This window comes from Conger conger, chromosome 10 (genome assembly GCF_963514075.1).
Source record: "Conger conger chromosome 10, fConCon1.1, whole genome shotgun sequence".
In the NCBI taxonomy this organism is placed as follows: domain Eukaryota; kingdom Metazoa; phylum Chordata; class Actinopteri; order Anguilliformes; family Congridae; genus Conger; species Conger conger.
In genome coordinates, this window is record NC_083769.1 from 28,347,395 (window position 1) to 28,374,244 (window position 26,850).

At 41.9% G+C, this 26,850-nt stretch overlaps 1 protein-coding gene across 3 annotated transcripts in view; it reads left to right on the plus strand.

Annotated features, from left to right (window-relative positions):
• Positions 1-26,850, plus strand: part of LOC133139030 (zinc finger protein 704-like) — a 41,286-nt gene that overhangs the window by 1,193 nt on the left and 13,243 nt on the right. For 2 of the 3 annotated variants that reach the window (XM_061258270.1, XM_061258271.1), the window contains exons 2-3: positions 464-711; positions 26,075-26,175. In XM_061258270.1, the coding sequence (XP_061114254.1) occupies positions 464-711; positions 26,075-26,175 (349 nt within the window). Of the gene's footprint in view, positions 1-463; positions 712-24,786; positions 25,407-26,074; positions 26,176-26,850 lie in introns of those variants that run through there. The other variant, XM_061258272.1, reaches the window with a different exon arrangement.

Here is a 26,850-nt window from a genome sequence, read left to right on the forward strand (position 1 = left end):
TTTTCACTCCCAAAACAAAACGCTCCTTTTATCCATGATTTCCTGCCAAAGTCATACCGGAGATAATTTACAGTGCGATAGTGTATTCATTTTATTCGCATAATCCGGATGCAGTTAGTTTAGTTTACAACAGATCAAACGACGGACATGCACGCACCACATTCGTAGCTACTAAAAATCCTCCATGATTCGGCCCCGGCTGCAGCGCTTGATACAATTCGCTGCTGCGCGCGACACACCCCCATTTTAACCCTACTTTCACAGGATGCTTTGTTACTGTAATTTCTGAAATCGCTTCCCGCCATCTTAAAACAGTGATTCCAAAACGTATTCCCCATTAAACCGAATTTGAAGATTTGCATGTTGGCCAGACTGACAGAAATTACTTAAGGTAAAAGACATTTTGAGTTTGGATGACTTTCATCTGTGTTCAGACTAAGCACTGACTATTGTTTTATTTCAGACAGGCTGTGACAGCTCAGTGGAGGAGAGAGACACAGGGCCCACTGGCAGCATCCAGAAAAGAGGCAGTCCCTCATATCGGCTGATTGTCAATGGAAGAAAACTAGACGACCAAACACACATGGAGGGCATAGGTCTGGGGAGACGTGTGGAGGAGTCAAAGAGGGACCTGCGGTTGCTTGGCCCTGATATCTCACCCGAGGAGCAATACCCACACACCTCCTCACACATCCCCGTCCCACGACACAGGTATGACCCACCACAGCACCTATCCCAGCTGACATGTTTGCTTGTTGTTATTGTGTTGTAGCAGTGCAAAGAGGAAGCTAGAATATTTGTGCAGTCACATGATTACTTAATGATGGATAACAAACCTCCTGCTATTGAATCATTGTGTGAGCTGTCCCTTCTACATATGACAAAGGAAGCTGGGAAGGACCTAAAATTAAATGTGTGTTTTTTGGTGTTTTTTTTCGCTTGGTCCATTCCCTCATATGTTTATGGGCACGAAAGTCAATACATTCCATATAACATCATTACATAGTGTAAATACATGTAAAGTTTAAAATCATATTGAGTGCTATGTGTTAAGTAACTTTTAAGTTTGTCTGAGATTTTTGTAAAGAATATTGTGAAATTTACAGTCTTATGCTTGACTGAAGTGTCTCATAATGAACATTGCACAGGATGTTACAGTATAATATCAACCTTATAGCCCCTCTGGCGATCATGCATTGTTAAGCTGTTGAAAGTTTGATGACATAATCTCAGTTGAAGCAATATTAGCAGAAAACAAAACAGGGATTGTACATGACTCAACCTGAACATGCTGATTGTCTATTAGGTTTCAGTTCAGCACAGGTTTGTGATTTGTGTTTTAAAATGAAATAATCTTTACACTTATGCCCAAGCCATATGGTAAATATGATAATAGCCCACTACTGAGGCCTTGTGATGTGGTCAGTAAGCACTGACTCCCAAGCCACAACTCCCATCAGTGACCTACTGCAAGAAAAGATTCTCTATAGCACACAGCACCTGTCATGCTCTGAGCTCTGAGAGTTTGTTGCTGACAACCCAGCCTTGTGACCCGACCTCTTGCTTTTGTGCTTTAAGAATTATGAGATGAGATGGCAGCTTTGGTGCTAGAGAGGTGAAGCTAAAATGGAAGGTTTCCTGTACAAGGCCTGCTTTCTTCCAGCACAAGACTGGGGGGGCATTGCTGTATATTGTCTCCTTGGTTATTGTGTCACGTTGATATGTAGGAAATGATTCTGGGTAGTTATTGGTTAGTTTGGTCCAGTCAACACACACACAAACTCAGGCATGAGCAAAGATCACTGCTGGGTCACAGCTACCAAGAGATGAGAGAGATTATATGCAGTAATTATTATAATAATGATGACAATCTTCTATAAATGAAGGGACTCGGACAGTTTTATTTGTTTCTCAATGCAAGGGAGAACATGCAAGGGGACATGATGGTTATCTTATGACTCTTCTGTGAGCCAGTGTAGCAACTCACCAGCAAAGGGCACTGGACTCCACATAATATTATTGGTTGATTGATGGATAGAGGTGATGATATTTGTATTTTAACTCTCTCAGGAGAATGTTCTTATGTCATATCGGCAGTGATACATGATGAATGAAGTGTTTGGGAAACAAGCATGACCAAACATGTTTGCAGCTCTGAGCTTTGACATTATTTTACATATGAAAGGCAGTTAACACTCATATTGCATGCTATTATCACCTCCAAGCTGATTTGAAATGACTTTCTGTGATAACTAGTGCAGAATGATGAGTACAATATGGTGTTCATTACATTATTGGCATTTGGCAGACGCTCTTATCCAGAGCGACGTACAGTTGATTAGTCTAAGCAGGAGACAATCCTCCCCTGGAGCAATGCAGGGTTAAGGGCCTTGCTCAAGGGCCCAACGGCTGTGCGGATCTTATTGTGCCTACACTGGGATTAGAACCACCGACCTTGCGTGTCCCAGTCCTTTACCTTAACCACTACGCTACAGGCCGCCCCTACATCAGTGTAGGGGTGTTCATCAGTGTTGTTTTGTGTTTTACCAGTCAGTGAGCAGTTGATTTTCAGGCCTTGTTGTTTGGCCTCACTAGTGTACATATTGGAGAGGCTCTACAAAACTGGAAGACAGAATCATTGGAAATACATTGGAATTGTAAGTGATGGTCACTCTTGTAGCTTTGCTCCAGTTGTGTACTGAATTCACACTTTATTTTGCATTGCTGTCCCTTTGTTTTTTATGGTGGTCATTCACCTTTCACAATGAAATAGGCTGGTCCTCTTTTGTTGGATTGTTGGTGATTTTTTTTGTTGCCAAACTGTAATCTAAGCCTGCTTAGATTTCTGCCTGCTTTACTGTTTATAAGCAAGATGTGGGTAGCTTTGCAAAACGTTTAACTTTTTTTGTTGCAAAAAAATTCAAAGCGGAAAGAAGAAACACTACAAGACGGGGGGAAATAGTATAGTGATCTTCAAGATTTGTTTCTTGGCTGTATTGACAGAGATATTAAGTGTATTTGCAAGGTAATGCTGGTCTTGGTTCCTAAAATGACAGTGAAATATAAAAGAGATACTCCAAGAACCTTTAGCTTCTACTTTGCCTCAGAATTGAACTTTTTTCTTTATGGACAGCCTGTCGGAATGGGTGAATCTAGTGTTGGTTCTTAGGCCTAGTTTGTGAATATCAGGTGTAAACATAATATCTTCATTAACCTGCTTGAAAGAGAACCTATCCATGACTAAGTAATAAGTAATCTGCTTTTTTTGTGGGATGAAATGAAAGGCACATGCTAGAGGTTTAGGTTTCATGCAAAAACCTTTCACAGATAAGCAAATAATTTTAAGGCTCTGTGATGCTGGGATCAAATATAGAAAAAAAAGCCTATAATATGTAGGTTATACAAATAAAAGCTCCCACACCACCTGCCTGATGTATTGTTAAAAGTGCTTACTTTATATTGTTGACATTTTATGATCCTTCTTCATCTTCTTTAACCTACACCCACATGACATCTGCTACTTATGGTTCTCTGGTATGCTGGGATATGTAACATGTTAAACAATATGCTAGCAGCTAGTCAGAAATTTGTTTCCTTTATTTTGTTGAAAATGAGCTTTATGCTAATTACAACACTGGTGGTGTGGTTAAGGCGCTGGGCTTGCTAGTCTGTACCATCCATATGCAATCCATATGCAAAATAATGTACCATCCATATGCAAAATAATGAGCTGAAATTTGGCCCTCTACATATATGTATCTATAAATGTGTGTGTATTGCCCATGATATAGGGACATGCTAAGCTGTTCAGTAATAAAGGTGGTCATTATGTTTTGGCTTCCAGCTGACCTCATTCATAAAGACACTTCTAGACAGCTTGCACAATAGAACCAGTCATGAAAGACTTGATTGACTGATACTGACCTTGAAAAAGTTACCCAGTGTATTGTTGGTGCAGTAACTTACCCATTAAAGCAATGGCCCTCGCAAGTAAGGTAAACAGATTGTCATATTTAGACACATTGGCAAGCTGTTTTAAAATGCTATTTGAATCTTGCATTATAGAAGCCATGGAAATACCATTTGAAATACAGCAGCTTTGTAGATATAGTGTTATTTCTTGATTTTTGAAAACTTTTGGAATGCTTTGCAGTACAATAGAAATGTTGCGCTGCAAGTTCAAACCTGTATTCTTGTTTGACAAATATAAATATTTATGACCTTGGCAATACTAAATTATGACTCAACCTAGTAGATAGGATTGAACACATGTCAATAAAAATGATTACAATGTCTGACATTAAGATTTGATGTGAGGAGAAATCTAATACTGGGGGCCTTTCATTTCAGTTCCTGTCCTTGTTTATGGGTTATGTGACCAGTGAACAAGCCCAGACATGTCTCACCTAAGAAAGTTCGGGCAGTCTCCACACCTTCTTGTGCCTTCATGTGCACAAAGGAGTGTATGTGCTGCTGTGTGTTTCTTTATGGCTGGTGATACTTGATTTTGTTACCAGTCACAGAAAAGCCGAGAACCTTTCACTCAGAATGTGTGTATCCAGATTTTTTTGCACACATTGCACATTCTGCACACATTGCAGAGCCCAAACTGCCAGAGCAGATCCTAAATCCATCGATATTCACTTTATTGTGACCCAGGTTGTGAAAGCTGCCTTTCCATCTCCTTAGATCAATTGCTATATAAAAAGATTGATGGATGAAAAGTGCGGGCGGCCGAAAGCGCCTCTCTCTGTGGGTCCCCCCCCCCATCTACATCTGAGGGATGTCCAGCATGATAAAGGTCACAGTGCCCTCCTCCTAGTTCTGCCCCTTAATCTGGAACTCATTCAAACAGGAGACCCCCCCCCTCCCCAATGCATGCACACAAGCTGAAAAAGTGAGAGCCTCTTCCTGTCAGCTGTGCATGTGTCTCCAATCATCAGTCAGGTCCCACCCAGCTTTAACGCAGAAAATATTTTATACAGCATAGGGTATATCCGTCTATCTGTATGAGCCTGCCATCTATCTTCTTCCACAGGCCTGTTGTTATTGCCGGAGGGTTGCCATGCAGCATTTATGAATGTCTGCCTGTGTGTGAAAAGAAAGGGATGTCAACACAAAACCACATATCCAATTATGTAATGAAACAAAAGGGAATAAAAAGGGAAAGGATTAGACATGACAGTGAGTGCCAGAGTTGAGAGGCTACGTGCGAATGCACCATGTGGGAGAGCAGACTGGATACACGGTGTACAAATTTGACAAGCACACTGCTCGCTCACCCGCCGCAGTTGCCCCCCTCCCCCTTTTTTTCGGAGCAAATAAAAAAGTTGAAATGTATGCATATATTTCTCAAGATACAAGTGGTTTTCCCTTCTTTTGAGACTACTTGTTATTTTTTGGTATAAAATGTAGAATAGCTACACTGCACACTTGAAATAAACCTCATCCTTGTGGTCAGTTCTGAAGCCGACTTGCAGTGATTTGATGAGAAGCTTAAAGACCCCAAATTGTAACTAGAACATAAAATGTGTGTTTTCTTTTTTTGTGTGTGTATGTAAAACATGCCTGAATGAAACTGTCACAGAAAACCAGTTATACACTAATGTAGTCTGGCGAAAGGGGGACTCATATTATGCATGCATTTGGATAACTTCATTGCCTCTGGTGCTGTGTATTGCAACATAATACGGATATGAAAAGTCAGCAGAATTTGATCTCACTCTTAACTCAGATCTTTAGAACTTGGTACTAAGGATGAATATGGTGATAATTGTACTGTAGATTAGATTTCTGAGATCATTTGCTTGAAGATAAAGGGTTTAATAATCACATGCAGCCTTTTTGAGATGGTGTCAGAACCACACTTCATGTGACCGGGCACAATGTTTTTCTTTTTTTTTTTACATTAACTTCCTATTAAATAAATATTATCTAAAATGTGTGGGGAAATGGTGTGCACATTGTAGACCCTGCAGAAAAGTCTGTCTTAAAAAGTGTTTTAGTATTGTAATGACGCTCAAAGTCTTTTTTTCTTTAAAGTATAAAATAAATATTTAAAGCTACTGTTTGCTTGACAAGTGAAATTTTCTTACCCCATTGGCAAATCTTGAAACGAGTCAAACTGTCTCACCTCATTGGCAGTCTTATTTAACAAAAAAGTAAGATAAATAAGATAAATGCATTAATATAAGATTGGCATACTTGTTGAGATTGCCTTATTTATTTATTTTAATCTTTTTGCATTGGCCTATTTTTGCAACTGGCCCAGAACTATTGAACTTTTAAGAACTTATCTGGTGTGTGAATGTTACCAATAATGTTGAATTATTTGCAATTGTTGAATTAATCTTGATTATTTGCAATTTTTCTCCCAAAATAAAAAAAGGTAGAAAACATGAGATTTGGGTTTTGGCATGAGATCTTTGGTTAGATTCACGAAGCAAAATTAGGATATACTGTACCTACACTGTACGACCATTTTCTAGTAAACGTGTAATAAAACTAATGATAATTTCAAATTCTGAGGGGAGGCAATGGGTGTAAAAGAAAAAATTAGCACAGGAAGGTGGAATTAGCAATCTGAAGTTATTGTGAGTTTAGAAATAATCTCTAATGGCTTCTGTATAGTCTCGCAAAAATAGTTTTGTAAACTTGTCATGCATTCAAGATAAACATAAATGAAGACACAGGAGACATTTTGGAATTTGACCCTTATGTTCTAAAAAACATCAGCATGCAAGAAATATTTTAGCTGGGAATTAAACTGGAAAAAGTTAAACTGGCTATTCTTCATAGGTCCTGGCAGACTGACGATGATGTGTCATACTGAAAAGAGAGTAGCTGGGCTGGAGGGCTTGGCTGAATAATTTTGGAGCATGTTATAATAAGCTCACAGTTCTTTTTGAAAGTAAGCGAACATTCTGTTATAACAGTATTTGCACTTTCCTTCGAGGAAAAAGTCTGTGATGTTAGAGTCACAGTTCCCTTTGTAGGTCAAAATGTTTTCTATTTCTGTTCTTAGTTTTTGGAATTTTCCAAGTTAAAATAATAAAATAAAACATTTTTTAAATATAAATGAACATTTTCAGTCTGCCTTGTTGCCTTCTGTTTAAAAAAGAAAGTCAAAGATGGTTGTACAAACTTTTTAAAGATTGCCTTGAAGCTTAATCTGTTCATAAATTACAACCGATCTTTAGCCTATTACGGGAAGCTGTGAAACCATTGAATTCCTTTCTATTTCGGAGGTTCGATGAATCATTTCAGCCAATCGAGGGACTCTGGTTTGCAACACGTGTCATAATTTGATGAGGTGATTACCACCATAAATAAAATTGTTGCGGCTTGTTTTATTAGCTACATGTCGTTAGTGGTGCTGAGATTTTGTCTTTGATTTCAGGGTACTCTGCCATTAATGTCGACACAAGAGCATGCTGAGCTGGAACTGAGCTGATCGTTGGCCATCAGTGCTTGATTCCTTGTTTGTCTTGTTAGTAATGAGGTCCTTAGGCCTTATGTTTGTGTGTGTGTGTGTGAGCGAGAGAGCGAGCGAGAGAGAGAGAGAGACAGACAGGCAGACGGACAGACAGTCAAAGATGGAGACAGAGAGAGAGCCTTTGAGGGGTGGGCCAGTGAATGGACAAGCCTGATTTTGGAGACGTTGCAGTTTCCAGCTGGAGTATGTTGACCTGAGCCTGGCTGCTGGCCACGCAGCACTCTGACAGGGAGAAGAGACACGCTGTGTCCCTGTTAAATAGGAAATGTCTTGTGCAATGCCATGGAATGTTTTACGAGTCCCGTAACCACACTAATGTGCTTATATAATCCATAATAATTACTGTTGTGACAGTTACAAGAGCTATAACCTCTTAGATTTATCCTACATATAGAAGCATTGTCCGGTGGCTAGTTATACCAGTTGCATTTGCCCCCTCCTGCATGAACTCTGTCTTTCCTCGTCTAGTCTTCCCGTCTTGTCTTTCTCTGTGGCCTGCATTGGCGGCTTTGGTTGGTTCCACTGGGAGGTTATTAAAAGTCATTACAGTACATCTGCCGCATTTCTGCTCTGATGATTCATTTGTTTGTGTGAAATATTTCTCATTGTTTAGTGGTGTCCAGTTTCAAGCATTGCTTGCAGGGTACATAGTGGGTATGTCTTTACTTGCATATCGTTGGTGTTATGGCTGTAGACTGGGAACACAGTATGGGAAGTGACCGCCACTCTGCTGACCAGACTGCCGCTGTGTCAGTGCTTCCCACACTACTGGCAGTGCTTCAGCTCAGTGCTTCAGCTGATCAGAAGCCTTTTTACTGAGCGGTTAGAGGCTTCTGGTGCACCAAGGGCCCTTTTCTGAAACTGAAAATGTACATTTGGCGAACTAACTATAAAGAGTAAATTTGTAATTGTCTGAAATAGTCAACTACAGAATAGCTGTATAGGATTGAGAGGAGGTAACAAATTAATTATTATTTTAATTAATTATTTTTTTCTAAAAACATGTTTTCACTTTGTCACTATGGGTTATTGAGTGTAGATTTATGGGCAAAATGGCATTTTTATCCGTTTAAAAATAAAATCCACAACACTTTGTGTGCAAAAAGTGAATACTTTATGACATCACTGTATATACAGTGCTGTGAAAAAGTATTTGCCGTCTTCCAATCAGGTATCAGTTGTCCCTTGTTCTTCTTAATCCCATTGGCCATCTATCCGATAGAACCCACCTACAGTATCGTCATTTGGCACTGTGTTGTAAAGCACATATTGACACCAACCCCAAGTCTTTCTCTACCTTTTTCTCCCATCTTTTCATTAGATTTTATTTTCTGTGTGCATCAGTACAGACCTATCATTCACATAGGTTTATTTTATTTATTGATGCTAAGATTTACAATAGTGTTGGAATCTTAACTACTTACCAAATCATCAGAGACATTTTGTCACTGAAAATTATTAATGACTATTTGTCATGAATAGTTGTTCGTATACTTTATATACAGATACTCATTATTGTACTATAATTTAAAAAGTTTACAGTGTGTATAAAAATCCCTTCCGTTAACTAAGAAATATCATTGGGCCTTTAATAATGGCAAAGAACAGATGTACCCTTCTTCTGCATTCCCCCTCCGGTGCAGTCATTTAAGGTATCGCCGTTCTGGGATTGTCCTGAGATCGTCCTGAGATCAGCTGTTTTTTGCCTGCCATATTTTTTGTATCATAATCTCTCTTTCTTTTTTTTTTCTTTACTTTTTTACTTTTTTGGGGGAACAATATATTCAAAATACTCAGGGGCATCAACATTTTTTTAAACAAAATGTGCTGATCTCATGTTGATGCTAATATCATGGACATGGAGCAAAAAAAATCCTTTTTATTTGCTCCATTATTATCTAAGTGAACAGAAGCGAACCTGACCTCTAAATGGTACAACGTTAAACATTTCTTTAAATTTTAAAGCAAGATTACTTTTTATTAAAATTTGTTACAGTTTCAAAATAAAAATAAAAAAAGGAAAAAGGCCCTGTGCAAAGGTTTGGGAACCCTGTCAGTTACTACTTGGTAGCTCTTCCTTGGGAAACTGTAACAGCTTGTACACGCTTCCTGTAACCAGCAAAGAGTCTTTCAATTCTCGCTTTTGCAATTTTTCCACTTTCTTCCTGGCAGAACACTTCTAGCTTCTCTCCACAGATTTTCAATAATATTCAAGTTTGGCGACTGTGGTGGCCATTCCAAAACCTTCATCCGTCTTTCCTGGAGGTACTTCATGGTTGATTTTGAGGTATGCTTAGGATCATTGTCTCTCTTCAACTTGAATGTCTGGACTGACCTTTGAACATTATGTAGAATTTATTGATATTTGGTGGAATCTGTTCTTCCTTCCACTCGCGCAATATTTCCTGTGCCCCCATCTGCCACATACCCCCAAAGCATAATGGATCCACCTCCATGCTTCACAGTTGGCAAGGTGTTCTTCTCTACAAAGGCTTCCCCCTTTTTTGTCCCAACATACCTTCTTTGGTGGTGGCTAAAAAGTTCAATTTTGGTTTCTTTGTTGTCCAAAGCACATTGTCACAGAAGGCTTCAGGCTTCTCAAGGTTTTTTTTGCACACTTCAGACACTTAATTTTGGTGTCTGTGGTCTTTAAAAAATAAAATAAAATGAAGTGGAGTGATTTGAAACATCTGTGGAGCATTTTGCCAAAATGGCACAGGGGGTTGATTCAGTAGGTAGGTTGGTAAGCCGGTATCTAACGCACACGAACATGCTCCAAAGCCAACATTCAAGTACACAGAGGTATAAGTGTATTTTACAAGGACTTCTGAATAGAGATTTCTTTCTCCACCATAAGGGAGGATGACTAATAAAAAAAACTTAGGTAGGATTTTTGTGGTTAAGGTTTATCCTTGTCAAGTTTAGATGGGGTATCCATTCAGTAAGAGGCCACAGCTGTTGTGCCCTGATGTTAGCTCAAGTTTCTTGTAGAACTTAGTAGTTTTTAAGAAAAATAAACGAAAGAACCGGGGCCACACAAAGCCGGGGAAGCAATTACGGTTTGTGTGTTTGTGTTTTTTTTCCATGTGGCTCTGTTGTCAGTGCTGCTCCAGGCTCCCGCGCCTCTCCTTCGGAGGTTTTGTGCCGGTTTAGGCCGGCACAGATCCCCTCACATAAATAATGTAGGCCTGTATTTACTGTGTACTGTTCAGGATAATTGTACGCCTCTGGGGAGAAGGAGTGAGAGAGGAGAGGGGAAAAATGGACCACATTTTCTTGAAATAAAATACCACTGGAATCTATTTAAGACCCGGTGCCCCAATGTCGAAATGTTACGTGAGACATCTACGACTCCTATAATGTGCAGCAGATATCAAATGTTTTGTGTATTTTCTTTTTCTTTTTTCTTCTTTTTTATGGACATGACTACCAGCTGCCACTTTCTGTAGTTTCAGTTCAGCCTTGAAAGCAATGTTACGCCAAGCACTTGTCGTTGAATCTCACTGCAAACCAACGTGGTTTTCTGGAGTATGGCGGCATGTTTTTTGTCTGTTTTGTTGGCCTTGTAAATGGTGCTTGGGGATCCACATTCTGTGAGCCATGTTTTGCTCTAACAATGTGCACATGAATGATATCCCGGCATTCAGGTTTTTGGCTAGATACAGTACACAGTAGTACTACTTTTCACAACTCTCTAAATGGTACTCTAAATAGGCCTATATAATTGTAGGAATTTTTGGTGTTCATGGATACACATTTATCTGTGAGGCCATTGTTTCTTTGGAACAGTATGTCCATGAGTAATTTTCCAACGTCTAGGGTTTTGGCTGGATACAGCATTCAGTAGTACTCAAAATAGAGCATCGATATTAAAACCGCTTTCACAAGCCGTAACGGCTTACAGACCTTTTGGGCCACTGTGTGTGCGTGCGCATGTATGTGCATGTGTGCATGTGTGTACGAGTGTGTGTGGGGGGGTGGATATGCAGTTGCATTACTGGAGATACGATGTCACACTTTAACCGGGACATGGTTTTACCACTGGTACTGGGATGGAATTCAGAGGATTAACCCCTCATTAGTTTGAGGTACAGGGCTCTCCTTCCACTATCACCTTCATAGTACACATTATGTTATATAACTGTGTGTGCGTGAGTACATAGGCACAGTAGTACTAAACCACATTGATAGTGGACTTGTTGATGGAGTCCAATGGGATGGTTGAATTTTATTTCTGTATTGTTGTCATTGTTTTTAAATTCTATAATGTAAATAAATATAAATATATATAATTATATAATATAAATAATATCTTCTTTATATTTCATTGCATTTAAGCATGTAAACTCAGACGTTTCTGAGCTTGATGAAAATAGCCTTCCATTTTATTAATGTGTCTTTAAATGGGGCTTCTGTGAGAATGGGTTTTTGGCCCCTGCTTTGCCTAATCAATGTACATTGCTTTGGATAAAATCATGTGATAAATAGCTGTAATATAATGTGTATCCTCTGGTGGTGTGTTCCAGTGGTCATCACTTTTTTAAAACTGTTAGAATAGTCACTATTAAATGGTTTGTCCTGGAGGTAACTCCATGCCTTGTGTTAGCTTCTACCAGATTCAGTTGCAGGAAAATAACAGACTATTCTCATTAAAGGTTTAGCTTAGCAGCTTATTATTTTGTTATAGAGTTTAGATAATCATTAGTATTTGCAGGTCTGTGCAAATGTGTGTAGGTGCATGTTTTCACAGCAAAATGTAGAGAAGTTTTTATTGCGTATTTTGATGTGTGTTTGGTGACCTCAACTTCGATCCAGTTCTGTTTTAGAAGGAATGTGTGTGACCATTGACCTAAGACAATTCACATGTCCCAGGTTCCGTTCACAGATGGTTGTCTGCCATGCTGCTCAGCTTTTCCCAAACCAACTCAGCCAATTCTAAGCCCTGCAAACTTTTGACTCCTTCTGGGAAGAATTTCTCACCAATGTCTCCCATAAGGATAATTTCTCAGCCAGCCGCATAATCTATAGGAATTCCTTTACAGTGCAAGTTTTATATCGCCGACATGGCTTTCTTTCCATAATATAATCTTCTCACCTCATCCATCATGTAACCCTTCGCTTGATCAACTTTTGGAAGCAAGTCCGGTTGCCTTCATGGTGAGTGAGAGAAACGTGCTTTAGGATGACCATATAAGTTATCTGGCTCCGTCCTGATTTCTTTCAGGCTAGAAAAAAAATATTCCCCAGAGATCCGCAGAACCGTATGTTATGGAGCGATAGAATTCCATACGTCTTTGGCTCCAGGGACATGGATTTTGCGAGAGCACGTGATCTTTGGGGGAACGGCAGCGTTGATACGTGCAGTCGTGAGCGAGCGATAGAGAACATTCTGTCTCACCCCAAGCCTGTGCGCTTCCGTTCGCTGTCATGTTGGGTCATAAATCGGCTTCTTTCTTTTGTCTGCCATGGCCCTCCCCTCTCCCTCTCTCTCTGCACAGGCGAGCAAACCACAGCACATGTATTGTACTGCAGTCACTGCTGCAGCCCACAGGCATGGGGAGAGTCCCTGCAAGTGGGTAACAAGTTCACAGACAGGGTCCAAAGTCTCGCCCTGCAATTTACCTCAATAAAGTTGGCATGGAGATCACTTTTTTACACCACTGCAACCTTCTATCTTTGAACATGGCCAAGCAACCAATCTATTGTTTGGAATGCATCTTCTGTATGCAGATGAGATGTAGCAGTCGTGATTCAAAGATTCCAGACAGATTTATTGATATCCTTCTCATCTTTACACATTGCTGTAAATAGTATTTGATGAAGTCACAGTATTGCTGCAGGATTAAGTGTTTATTTGGAATTGGAATCCTCATTTTACATCTTTGATTCATCTGAGGGAAAATGGATCTCTCTGGTAGAGGAAGTTAGCCAGGAGCCAATCTCTACTTCTGTATTTGCTATGGTTTAATGAACCAGAAATACAGTTAGAACATATACTGTTGCTTTATTTCTATTTTTGCTTCAATGCATTTATTTAAAAAAGGGTTTTATTTTATATAGGTGAAGGACAATAGGCTGTAATGAAAATGATGCCGGTACCACAGCTTTAATGTGAAATGTCATTCATGCAGAATATATTTATCATGGGTGACTCGTGATGAAAATGAACTAGTTGCACTCACTTGTGCATGCAAAAAGCATAACACATGCTGTCACGGTTAAGTATGGTGCACACACACCCAAACATGCGAGCGTGCACATACTGTATGCAAGCACATGTGATCGCACTCTCATGGGAGTTTGCTTCAACCCCAATGTTCACCTGATATTACCACCAGGACTCTCTTCTTTCTGAAGCCATCTTGTAATGTTGCTATTGCGCTGGCACCAAGACCACAAGAATAGAACAACAGAAGACACCATGAAATGACATTAGAGTTAAGCGAGCAGAACCGTGTTTGTTTTTTTAAGTGTCAGAGACACTGCCTGTGATCTTGGGCTGATCAATGAAAAAGAGGAAGGAAGAAAGGTCTTGGGGTTTGGCTTGCAGTGCATGTGCATTGTTGAACAGTGAACATAGTTCATTTCTGCTGCACCACAGGTTTTTTGCAAGCTGCTGAATTTCTCCGGTTTACTGGAGTGGAGTACCACTGAAGTCTTGTCCACTACCTCAATTTTTGTTGGCATATTCCCAATGATATGTGTTGAGGAGTATGTTCAATGCTTTTACATTTCTGGTAAAAAATCAGGACCATCTTAACTGACAGGTAAAGGACAGACTAGAGCAGTGAACAGTAGAAGCTGATCTGAGCAAAAGTAAGCTCCGTGTAACAATAGAGAAGGCTAACACTTGTGAATACCATCTTCATCCAGTCCATGGATGTGTTGATCTCCACCATATAAGCTCATTTGGTTTATGTCCCAATCCTTCACACAGAACTGCCAAGTTTAAAGTGATACTTTAATACTTTTTTCTTTTCCATCACCTGTAGTTTCAGTCTTGCTTCTGTGCCAGATAAGGGAATTTTTCAAATTCCACACTGTTAATATACACCCAGTGAACACTTTATTAGGTATTTATTAGACTTATTTTTTTTAGTGGCGCTGTAACCTATCCACTAGAGCTTTGACACATTGTGTGTTCAGAGATGCTCTTCTGTTTACCACTGTTGTAATGCGTGGTTATTTGCATTACTGTCACCTTCCTGTCAGCTTGGATCAGTCTGACCCTTCTCTGAACTCACTCATTAACAACTCGTTTCTGCCAACATTTGGTCTGAAAAACAGCTGAACCTCTTGACCATGTCTGTATGCTTTTATGCATTCTGTTGCTGCCACATGCCACAGGCTAATTACATATTTGCATTTACAAGCTGGTGTACAGGTCTACCTAATAAAGTGCTCAGTGAGTATAGATTGAGCTGAGGGCTCTGTTTTCTCAGTCTTAGCGCATGGTCTGAAGTGCAGCAGGCAAGTGCATTTAGGGCGTAGCCAGCCCCCGTTTTGCTAGTTTCAAGGGGGATAGTTAAAGTGCAAAGTAAGGTGCACGGTTCACAAGCGCTTAATTAATTAATGTGACTTGGACGTAATGTGCAATAAACCAATAAGTGTCAATGAGTCATCTTTAATTCCCTTCTGAGCCACTATGTTTGCCCCTGGCAGATTGCTAATATCATGGTGCCCATATGTTTATCTAAGTGCATTGCACACCCGCCTATATAGGCACATTACTATCTTAATATTGCTCAATTAAGTAATGAAACCATGACACGACTTAAGAGAAGGGTTTGATTTGTCATAATGCAAATGCTCTCAGCCACGTCAAAATAGCAATAAGCTGGCAATCACCATGACCACACCTCACTTTAAGACTAACCCGCTCACATGGGCACATGGTCATTTGCTGTTTTAACAGCGTATGCACTGGTTTGGAAAATGACAACTGTCTGTCTGAAACTAGCGAAGACACTTGTGTTTGGGTTATAGCCGCGTTGCGCCAAGTCCAAGATGGATCTCTGTTGGAAACTGTTGGCCCAGATTAAGTAGCAAGTTTTTTAGGTGTCATTCCTCAGACTGGCCATAGTGTTGATCCAGGTAGTCTTCTTCTGTGGTTCTCCAAGCTTGGGCTCTGTGTGTCGCCACCAAGGCCTCAGGGTTGGTATTTTTAGATCATCACACCCTGGTTATGCAGCTAGCTGTACAGCACATGGGATTGGCTCTTTAGATCATAACACTGATTATGCAGCTTGCTGTTCACGGGCCAGGATTAGCTCCTTGCATCAGCGTGTTTTGGTTGCGTGTATTGTGTGCACTGTCAGGGCTGGGTGGTTGGATCTCCAGGGCACTGCGGAGTGGAGGCTAAGGCGCTAGCTGCTGTAAACAGCGGGGGCAGGGCGAACTGGAGCATGTGTGACGACAGCAATGAGGTCATGCTCTGAGAGGTTACCAGCCCACACAGGCAATCTGCAGCCCTTCAGTCTCTCAGCTGCTGCCTTCCCTTCAGCCTGAGACCAGAGCATCACACTGTGGGCAGATACCGCTCAATTCTCTAATCTCAGCCGTTAGCCAGCGTGCACATGCTGCAGGATTATGTCAGATTAATTATAATTATATAACTTTGGTGAAAAAATAAATAAATAAATGAATAAACAAATACATGCAAATAGACTAGTAACTGTAAGAGTGAAGATTTGCATAATGAGCAAATGATGTACAGTACTTTTCTGACTTGTATGATGAAATGCACAATGCTAAACAGCTTTTGCCAGACAGCTTTTGCATTTCCGTCAAACTGCAAGCTAGCACATTTGGAAGAACGTTTTTTTTTTGATGCTGCATTCCCATGTATTGCTGATGGAAAGTTTGAAACAGGATATGCTCACAGCTGACAATGGTTGAATTATATTGAGTATGTTATTTGATTTTCATTGTTTTCTTACATTCAGTTCCTATACTTGGATAAGACAACTGCCTTTTAATTATTAATATGCCAATAATAATTTGGCATTGCCAAATGTTGTAAAGGAATTACCTTGAGAAAAGTCATACTAAATTTGAGTCCACTGCAGGCACATACATCAGCCGCAACAGGAAGCGCACTGTTTATGTGCTGTGTATGTGTGTGTGTCCTTGTGTGTGCGTGGGCGTGCATGCTTGCATCTGATTTGCTGAAAAACTGTGGTCACTTTTAAATGAAAAAGGCACATAGCAACTGTTATCTCATTGGTGGATATGTTTCCATAGTTACAGTGTAACCTTGAGGCTTTAATAAATGGGCAGTAAGGCAATTGTTTGCTGGTTGTTTTTCCTGTTTCGACTGCACTTCCTGCTTTCACGGAGTGTTACATTGCACAGGATTCGGATTAGATTATGTGCTGTTGCCAAGCTGGAAGCGGGATGTCTTCCTCTGAAGTCGAATCTTGTTGCTGGAGTTTAGCACTCAAGGAGAGACATTCAGCTGTTGTCATTGCAACTACAAAACAGCTCATATAACCATTTGTCCTCAGGTACCTTGGGCTGTTGATATTCTCCCCAAACCTGTCTATTGCCACAAATCGCTCTCTTTTTTAGCCTGGTCATTAGATAACAATGAGTCTACTTTACAAATTGTAGTTTATTATAGTTGTAAAGCAGACGGAACTGTGATTTCCCCCCCCTCCTTAATGACCACGTAGAATGCAAGTTCATTTTTATGACATTATATATAGAATTTGGAGAGGGAAAATATATTCTGGATGGTGGTGATGTATTATGTAACTCCATGGGGGAAACGGGTGGGGGTCTATAATTAGAGGTGGTCACAGCAGTGGTCAGACCAGGGGCAGAGGAAAGTGAAGGCACAGGGCCATTGGTTTGGGATGGTTGGGGGGCGGGGAGGTGGGTTGAAGATTACTTTGCAGATTTGGACTAGGGGTGGGACTCTTCTGTAAGTGGTAGCATGCTTATTTGTCCTAAGTGTTTACTCACTATTGCTTTAAAAGGAAGCATTTTATACGCTGCTTTAAAAGGGAATCTATTTATTAAAACATATGGAAAACTCTGAGACATTGGATTCAACCTTGTTTCAAGTGCAAATAACAGTATTTGATTTTAGGCCAAGAAAATAAAAGCATGTACAAATGGTTGATTGTACTGCATTTTTTTCTCTTGTGTTTTTCTCAAAATACAAAATATTCAGTAAAATTTTATTTGTGTACCATTTTTTACTGAGGCACTGTGATAAAGATGCTTTACAGAGCAAATATGAAGGCATCTTTACAAGTCTATATCAATCTATCTGTATGCCAAATTACCAGGGAAATAAGGCTAATGTTGCTTTTGGCTCCATGTAATTATCAGGAAACGAAAGCTTCAAACTATAACAGGATTCACTTGCTAGTCAACATTCTAATGACTACAACATTCTAACCTCTAGGATGTTGATTCATTAACCAAACCATTGGAGAAATATAAAAAAAGATATTGATTACATTTTTTTGTATATTGGTTGCACCTTGCAGTTTTCATGAGACAAAAAAAACAAACAGATTTTCCAACTACATGTTCCAAGTACTTGTTTATTAAAGTAAACGGCCCCAACCTGAATTTGAACCATACCAATTGGGTGTCTAAAGCAGAGCACTGATCAGCACTGCATAACCAAACCCTGCCCAGGCCTTAGGCCCTTGCCCCAGGCCTGGGCCTTTTAATGGAACCCCACCCTCTCATTCTTTAAGCAGACAGCCTGAGCTCGCCAGGCTAGGATTCCTTCAGAAAAAACCCTTGAATTTCACCAAAACGCACCAAGCCAGAACATCTCATTCTTGGTTTACAGGTGCAATAAGGAGCCATCAGAGACAGGACAACAGGAGGCCAGTTAAGCACAGTGCTCCCATGAGACAGAATAGGATTGGGTTTGGAGAAAAAAGTAATTTTATTTTTTTTACACTGGGCAGGATTATTCTGCTTTTCCCCTCTTGTTAGGCAACGTGACACACATGTACTTCCTGAAACCACTTGCTGATGTTTCCCCAAGGTGGTAAGATTGATTTAACAGACGGGTTGTGATGGGTGTGTGTTACGGGGGCTGGGTGACAGCGAGTATCTCCCTTCAGCTGTCTGTTTGAGGTAGTACATGTCATCTGCTGTGTTCTACATGGAGTATGTGTGAAGGGATATGTGCTGAATATTTTCACTGGTTTATACTATCTTAACCAGGTAAATGATATGCATCAATATGAGTACAACAATTTAGTAGCCACTTGTAGGTAAGCATCATGGTTTTCCTGGTGAAAGCTCTGGCTTTGTCATGGCTGTTATACTCAATATATTCTCGACATACACTCCTATACAAAAATTGGTTCAGAAAGGATTGTTTGCCTTGTCTCCATAGGGCACAGGTGTCAAACTCCAGTCCTGGAGGGCCGCAGTGTCTGCTGGTTTTCGGGTTGTTACCGGCACCTTTGGTTCATTGAAGTCTTTAATTGGCTAAAGAATCCACACACCTTGTTCTTAAGGCCTTAATTGACAGCTGACTGAAAGGTAACCACAAAAACCTGCAGATACTGCGGCCCCCTGGGAATTCAGTTTGACACCCCTGCCATAGGGGAATCCTTTTTAATTGTTTATGGATCCATCAATGGTACGTATGAAAGCTCCCAAATTGAAACATTTTGCCTGAGAAAGAACCCTTGAACTAGAAAGGTTTCCTCTATGGAGACACTGAGGAGCCTTTTGGATCCATTTCTTCTGTGAGTGTGTCTGAAAAAGGTTGATGCCTACTGTTCTTTAAAAAAACGGCAGAAATGGGCATAGTGAGGTTTGTTTTTGACCTGACTAGCGAGAAGGTCAGGCACGTCTGGACGTGTGCTGGGGCACGGTGCGGAGAGAACAGCCCAGCTCAGGATCACACCGGCACATTTTCAGCGCATCCACGCGGGCACTGCGTGCTGGATCCCGCTGATTTATGCTGTATCAGTAACTCGAGGCTGCTGTTAAATATAGCCATGTATTTCCCCAACAACTGTGCCGTCTTAGATGTGGACAGTGTGTGCGGGGTGATGTCTCTTCAAAGATAAGCATTAACCTCAGCCCTGTGTCTTTATTTAGGTCTGGCCTTTAAAAATGTATTCACTGTTCGGTCAGCTGACGCAACATTATGTCATTATTGGCAACTTTGAGATAAAATCTATCTTAATGTAAATCTATAAAAGGGATGTAGGGATTGTGTGCAGATAATGTGCTGTACTTGGTATTAAAGTAATTTATTCTCCTCTAAGATCAGACCTAAGAACATGCAGACATGGCAAAACAAACGTGTTATGTTATTTCAGTGGACTGTATTCCTGGTGTTGTTCTTTGTAAATTAATCTAGAGTAAAGGAAGAGTGGAGAACCAGGAGGAAGTGGATCAGTTCTCCTGGCATCTTCTCTTTAGTTATTGATTTTGTCTTATTTGCAGGCCCACTTCAGACTTCAGGAGGGTCTTTATATTTAGTGTGACACTAATTATCAGCCTAACACTCCCACCAGTAAGCTGTTCCTTCTGAACTGCCACACTTGTGTGAAAAATGTGCTTTGCAGCATTGCAAAGTGGTTCATCTCAATGGCTTGGCACAGAGTCTATGAAACCACAGAGAATCTGTATCTTGAAAAATGTGTGTAATTGTGAAACATCATAACCTATCGTACCAGATCCCTTACTATCTTACATTGCATGACTCAAGCTTGGGACTATTGTGCTATGGTGGCTAACCATCTCCAGAAATTAAATTAGTTTAATTTTATGACCTTTTTTATGGCATTCTACAAACAATGACCTTTTTTGTCATGGTATCAGCACGGTATGGCAAGGAAAGATAGTGATTAAAGGTCAGTATTATTGCATGCTAAAACATTTTTTACAATGCTGTCTTTATTGCATTTTGTTGTTTTGATTTTTGCAGTTGTGGTACCATAAAAGGCTATGCAGAAGCTGAATATTATTATACCAGTAACATGACACAAGACATTACTTCATATTTCACGAAATAAGTAGGATATGCAATGCATTAAATACCGTTTCTTACACAACAGTAGTTTGGCTATCAAAGCACCATGTCAGACTTTTGGATCTAGGTGCTCTTTCATCCTGTTTTCTTTTTGAGGTATGGACCAAGGTTTTGGAGCATTTCCTCGAACTGCAGACTCTGTGAACTGTAGCCTACCCATGAATCAGTTTTTGGAGAGTCTGACTGCTGAAACTGAAGAAGTCTCCCAGCTCTCTGTGCCTCTTTAATAGAGGACATATTTTCACATTTCCTTTAGCGGAATCGGTATAGCATCCATTCCCTCACTGGTGATAGGCTACTGTGTTTGTTTGTGACTGGTTAGTCATTACTGTGGAGGAATTGCTTAGTTGACTAATTCATAGCAACCTAAAATGTCTTTCAGAAGTAAAACAATTCCTTAAACTGAAATGAAAACATAACAATACAACATAATATACATTATTCTGGATGAAGAAATAGAGTAATAAATACACATTAAGCTGTTAATAAAGAAAACAAATGTGGTTGAAGCAGTAGTGACCTGTTACATACAAACAAAATGTAAAAGTGGGGAGTTAAAGATGTGAAAATGGCCTCTGGTGTGCACAAATTCAGTTTCCTAGAACAAATAAAATGCTTCATTTCCGACCCCCTGCTCTGCCAGGCTCAACCTGGATGTTCTCCCAACATTTCTCAAAGTTTATTTCAGCTTTTAATTCAAATCTGTTTTTCCACACATATTTCAGTGTCCACATTTTGGAGAGGTTCCTTTTGGTGTGGTTCACTCGTAAAGCTCCGTTGGTGGGGACGGATTTGAAAGACGGTAACAAATGGAAACAGAGCCCCATTCAGCTGCTCCGTTGCTTGCGTGAGTGTGAGCTAGCTGCTGCCAACACGGGCAGGATGTGAAGTTGTGCTTGCTGTAATACAGTCATCTTTATGTTGCTCATTAAGAAGATTATAATAATAATAATATATGGGCCTCATGCGAGAACCCTGTCCCAAGAAAAGCAGCCCGCACCCCACAAAATGCTTTCCCGGCTCTCTAGTGCCCTGTTTCCTACTTCTCACTCCCTCCCTCCCTCCTGTCTTCTCTCCTATCCTGTCTTCTCCTCCCCCTCTTTTCTGTCTCTTCCTCCTCCTTTTTTCCTGTCTGTCTCTACCTCACTTGTTCAGTCTCTCACTTTTCTCTTCAACCCTGAAAAAAGTGTGTTTGTGTGTTTGTGTGTTTGTGTGTGTGTTTATGTGTGTGTGAGAATATATATTACATGTTTGTCCACTTTGGGGGACTAAGCATTACTACAGCAGCAGTACGATGAAGAGGCGTTCTGCTGGCTCTGAGGGTTTTTTGAAGTAGCACACTCAGGCACAGACCAGCGATGTGTGCATTACCCCAGCAGGTCAGTGGAGCTGAGACACACTGAAACGGCACCCACGCCAGTTTCCTGTCCTCCTCCAGTGGGACACCCGAACGGCAGAGCCGCACCACAGAGCGGCCCTTCTGGTTTTGTTTTTTTGCCTTCGCACTCCTGCAGGAGTTCAGCCTGTGGCCTGCGTGTCGAGCTCTTGGCCTGCCATTCCACTGGCTGTGCTCCAGCCAATGGGAGATGAGATATTTAAACGACCCATTCCTCGGGTGCACTATCTCGCGCTGCCCGGCTTGTTTACTTTAGCCGGCTATCGGCTGACACTCGCAGCCTGCGTGTGGGGGTGGGGAGGGGGAGTGGCCCTGCTCCTCTCTGCCTGCTCCAACCTGCGTTGGGACGGCTTAGGGCCAACTAGTGGCTGGGGGGAGTGGGCAGGGCGTATGTTCTCACACAACTTTACTCAGTATGGAGCTCTGCAGCTTTCTCTCCGTCGTAGGAACTCAAAAGTCTTCTGTGTAGGTGTGGCTTGCTTTCATTAAGAAATATGAGCATTTGCTCGACCAGGATTCAGTCAACCGTACCACTGAGGCTCATTGCGCTTTCAAAGTGTGTGCCATTTGGAGATTTCAATCCACCTGTGTGATTGTCAGTTTTATATGGCTGTGCTCACTGAAGTGATTACAGCCATCCAAAAAAAAAAAAAGACACCGAGAGAGATGTAGAGACCTTGGACGATTTCCCGCTCGAATAAACCGTCAGACATGTCCAGATGGGTTTGTGTGAATGGTAAGCTCTTTGAACGCAAGTCATGGTTGGAGGGAGGCCAAGCCCGACCGTTTAGGTGGAAGTCTGCGCTCGCAGCCAAGAAGCAGCGTAAGATCGGGCTGCGTCTCCGAAGCGCAAGCTTCCCCCATGTTGAGGAAACAGATCCACAGATCCATTTTAGCAGGCCCTGCTCTGCTGCCTTCCACACGGACCTCCCTGCCTTGTAGCCAGGGAGAGACCACGCCCCCCATTCCCGCCTTCCCCTCCCTGTGATTCGCTGCCGCAGGTTGCTTCCCCCAGGCAGCTCGCCCACTCGCTCTCAGACCTTTTTTTTCTTTAACGGTTTCTGTTCAAAACTTTTTTTCTCCAGAGCAATTTCCCACAATTCCACTTGGGCCAAACCAGCATTTTCTCCCACGTGGTATAATGTCAGAAGCAACATAAGCAGTATGTGGCTGGAATAATTGCAACAATAAAGAGGCTAGGAAAGCAATGCAGTTCTTCGTACAGTTATGGTATCTGTGCATATTTCGAACCGCACTCACAGAGATAAATATTAAGGTTGACACTAGATTAAATAAAGCAATTACGCAACAAGCAGCGGTAGCCTAGCTGCAGGCAATTAAATTTAGTGTACAATATATCTTTTATCTTTTGGATGAACATCACTGAGATCTCTTTGGGGAGACGCAGCCAGTCGGAATGCATCAGTGTCAAGAGAAAAGAGGGAGTGTTGAAGAAGCCTCCACTTGAAGGGGTGTGTCTTTGGGGAGTTTTGGGTATGGGTGGGGGATGGGGGCGGGGACAGAGGAGTGCTTGGCTGGAACCAAGCTCTGCGTTGGATGCTCCACAAAGACCAAACGGCACTTCATCAACCCAAGTAATTTCAGACTACCCCGTCATTACCGCACATTTTTGTATTACTGCATATAATTTATTGCACAGTATGGACGTTTGGCCCCCTTTTTAAAAGGCTACATTTGATAATGGGAGAAAAATATGTGTGACCGGTCTAAAGTTGTGATAGTGAGCGAGTGTGAAATCATCTGTTATCTCGGAGGGACTGTGGGAGTGTGACAGGCCTGGAGAAACATGCTAACCGTGCCCTCAGACAACAGTCAACGCCAGATTTCAGCAAACATTCCACCCAGCCCCACGCTCACCCCACCTGTGCACCCGCTCGTTTTTTAATCAACGCTGTCTGCACGGGGCGGCCCCCCGACCTTCGCCACAGGCCCGTCCCAGGAGAGGCACATCCCCCAACACCACGAGCGTCTGTCTCCCTGTGTGGAGGAGAGCTCTGAACACGCTGCATCGCAACCTTCCCCTGCTTTTTTATTTTCGTCTGGCTTTTTTAAAAGGCCATGTTCGAAAATGCATTTATTTATTTATTTATTCATTTTGTTCTGTGTTCTGTTAATCCAGTCCTTGTTTTTTGTGATATTTGGAAGTTGACCCAGCTGAAAAAAAAAAATGAAAAAAAGTTTTGGCTAAAGTTTTGCTGAGCCCTGCCAAGTTCTCGGCTTGGCTTTAGCATACAGCCCAAACCAGTTTGCTCTGGTTGTGAAGCCGAGCGGTCTGGGGGCGGGGGTGGGGTGGAGGAACTCCAGCGAGTATCTCTTAAAGAGACAGCGTCTATGTGAACGCTGCCTCTCCTCTCCCCCTGGCTGTGTTGGAACCGGGCTAGTTTTCTTCAGAGTTGCCGCGCAGAGAAATACTTGTTTTTTTAATGCATATTTTCCACTGCCACCTCGGTTGCATTGTAAGATATTTCACTGTGTCATTAAAACCAATTGCACACTCGAATGTACTGGCACAAAATCAAAGTTTCCGCTGCCAAGTGGAAAACTGAAACACGGAAACGGAAAACATACTTCATATAGCATCGCGGGAGGGGAAAAAAACCCACTAACTTTTTAACCGAGAGGGAATCTGGTTATGTAATATGGAGAAATCAGACTGTGTGTGCATAGCTGATTGTTTCTCCTCTCTCTCCTCGCCATATCTTGTGTGCAGTGCGGTGGGGATTCCAACCAGTCACCCAGCCGTTTGAGACTGTGACCTTTTCCCCCGAATGCCAGTCTCTCTCGCGCGGTATAAATAGAGGTCCAGCTCACGGCGCAGGCTGGCGCACTCGTCAGGAGGAGATTAGGCGGCAGTGAGCAGCCCCTGCAGATCCCCCAGGACACGGCAGGGTTCATACCCCGCTCTATTCTCCTCTCAGCCAATCCCCCTGTTCTCTACCCCCTCCCTCCCTTACAGTCTTCTGTCCTAGTGCTCAGAGCCAGTGCGAGCAGTCTACAGCGCTGTTTTTCGACGCCGTTCGGGTTATAAAACGCAGAGCAGAACCCCATTAACCAGCGCTGCTCTCCCCCAGGCACTGACCGGAAGACGCAGCCCCCGCCCCGGCCGGGAGGGGCCGAGGTGAAGACAGAACACGAGACGGTTAAATAAATGGATCAGTCTGCTGTGCGCCGCGGAAAGGAACCAAGAAACAAACCAGGGAACTCGGGACCACAAGGCTCTGTTTATTATTAAACTGAAATTTTCCATTACACGCAATAAACCCAGTTTTTTTAATGTATAAAAAAACTTGATATACGTCAGTCCGCCTATTTATCACCGGGCTGGACTTTTCCTGTGAGGTTGCCAATTTGGCATCCAGCAATAACAATTGGCCAGTTGGCGCAAGCAGAACAAAACAGAAACCCTTTTAACACACCAACGGGTCAAGCCTTGCTGTGGTCTTGGGAAAAACAAGGATCTCAGTTGGGTCAGAAAAATGAATGCTCGTTTATCGTTAATGTTTTGGGGTGGGGGGTTTAAATAACTTTTTCTGAGAAACATTTGTACTGTGAGCCTGTGCCCAATCACCATTTTTGCAAAGTAATTGCCATTGCTCCTCTGAACTGTGATTCCGGACCGATCAATGTCTTCGATCGGTTCTACCATGAGGGTATCGTCAGATGGCTGTGCATGTCTATGCCATTTTCTTACCAAAATGTAAGATGGTTTGTGACAGTGCAGAGTTTCCTTTTCCAGATATATGAGCTGCTGCCTCTGCAACGGGGATCTGACACATTTGTGTTTAATGAGTGTCCTCGGCTGTGTGCTTGGGGAAACTGCCAAGGAATTGGCTTGTTGTGTGATGCGTTTACCCTTTCTGTAGCTTAATACCAGAGGAAACAGTCTACTCTTAAGCATTCGCTTTATTCAGACATGGGGACAGTTGAGTTGACCATCCTATAGGCTGCATAACTAGGTCCTCCCACATTCTCCTTTTATGTGATCAGAGTTTGCCACAATGTCATGTGTGTGTCGAACAAAGTGGCTTCATGGGTAGAGTGCTGTGAGATGCCACCAGGTCATCGGTCGTGATGTCACCCCTGCGGCCCTGGTTTTTTGTCACTGGCTCACAGGGTCCCATTTCGTGTCTTGCAGGAAACCATCAGGTCACGCTGACAAGGAGGTGATGGCTGCCACTGTCCTATCCTCTCTGTCCACCAGCCCCCTGGTGCTCAACCCCGCCTCGGGAACTCAAGGTACCTCCCCCTGCCTGAGCAGCTGCTACCATCCACACTGAGGCCAATGACCCAGATGCATGCTGGGAAAATACCGCTCTGGATTTTCACATCCAATGCTGAAGCACTGTGTTTCCACTGCCGGCCAGGATGGCTAAACCTCAGGCTCTGTTTTAGTAGGAACATGGATGAAAATAGTAGTGAAAATAGACGAAGTGCTGGTGCAATGGCCCGTGTTGAGATGGAAGAACGTCTGCTGGTCTGTGCGTCTCGCTTGGCTGTGAAACATAAGAATCTGTCCTGCTCTGTTGGCTGATGGCTGGGGGTTTCATTCTCTGTTTATATCACAGTCTGATGTCAGTGTTTTGTTTTCAATCATGCAAATGTAGATAAGAATTAAAGCCCATAGCCATCAAGCTCAGTGACGACTTTTTAACCCTAAAATGTGCAAACAAAATGAAGGAGATTATTGTGATCAGGCAAATGATAAATGGGCTGAACAAACTGCGGTTGCAATGCCAAATAAAACCTCTTAATCTCCATCTCCAGTGGAAGCATTAGGTGGCACAGCTTTGCCATGGACCTTCATGCACATTAAGCCTGGTGTTACAAAGGTCAACAGAGGGCTAGCCTCAGCTTACCAGAATATTATATCTTTAACCCCGCCACTAAAGCTCAGATCATGAATAGGTTATG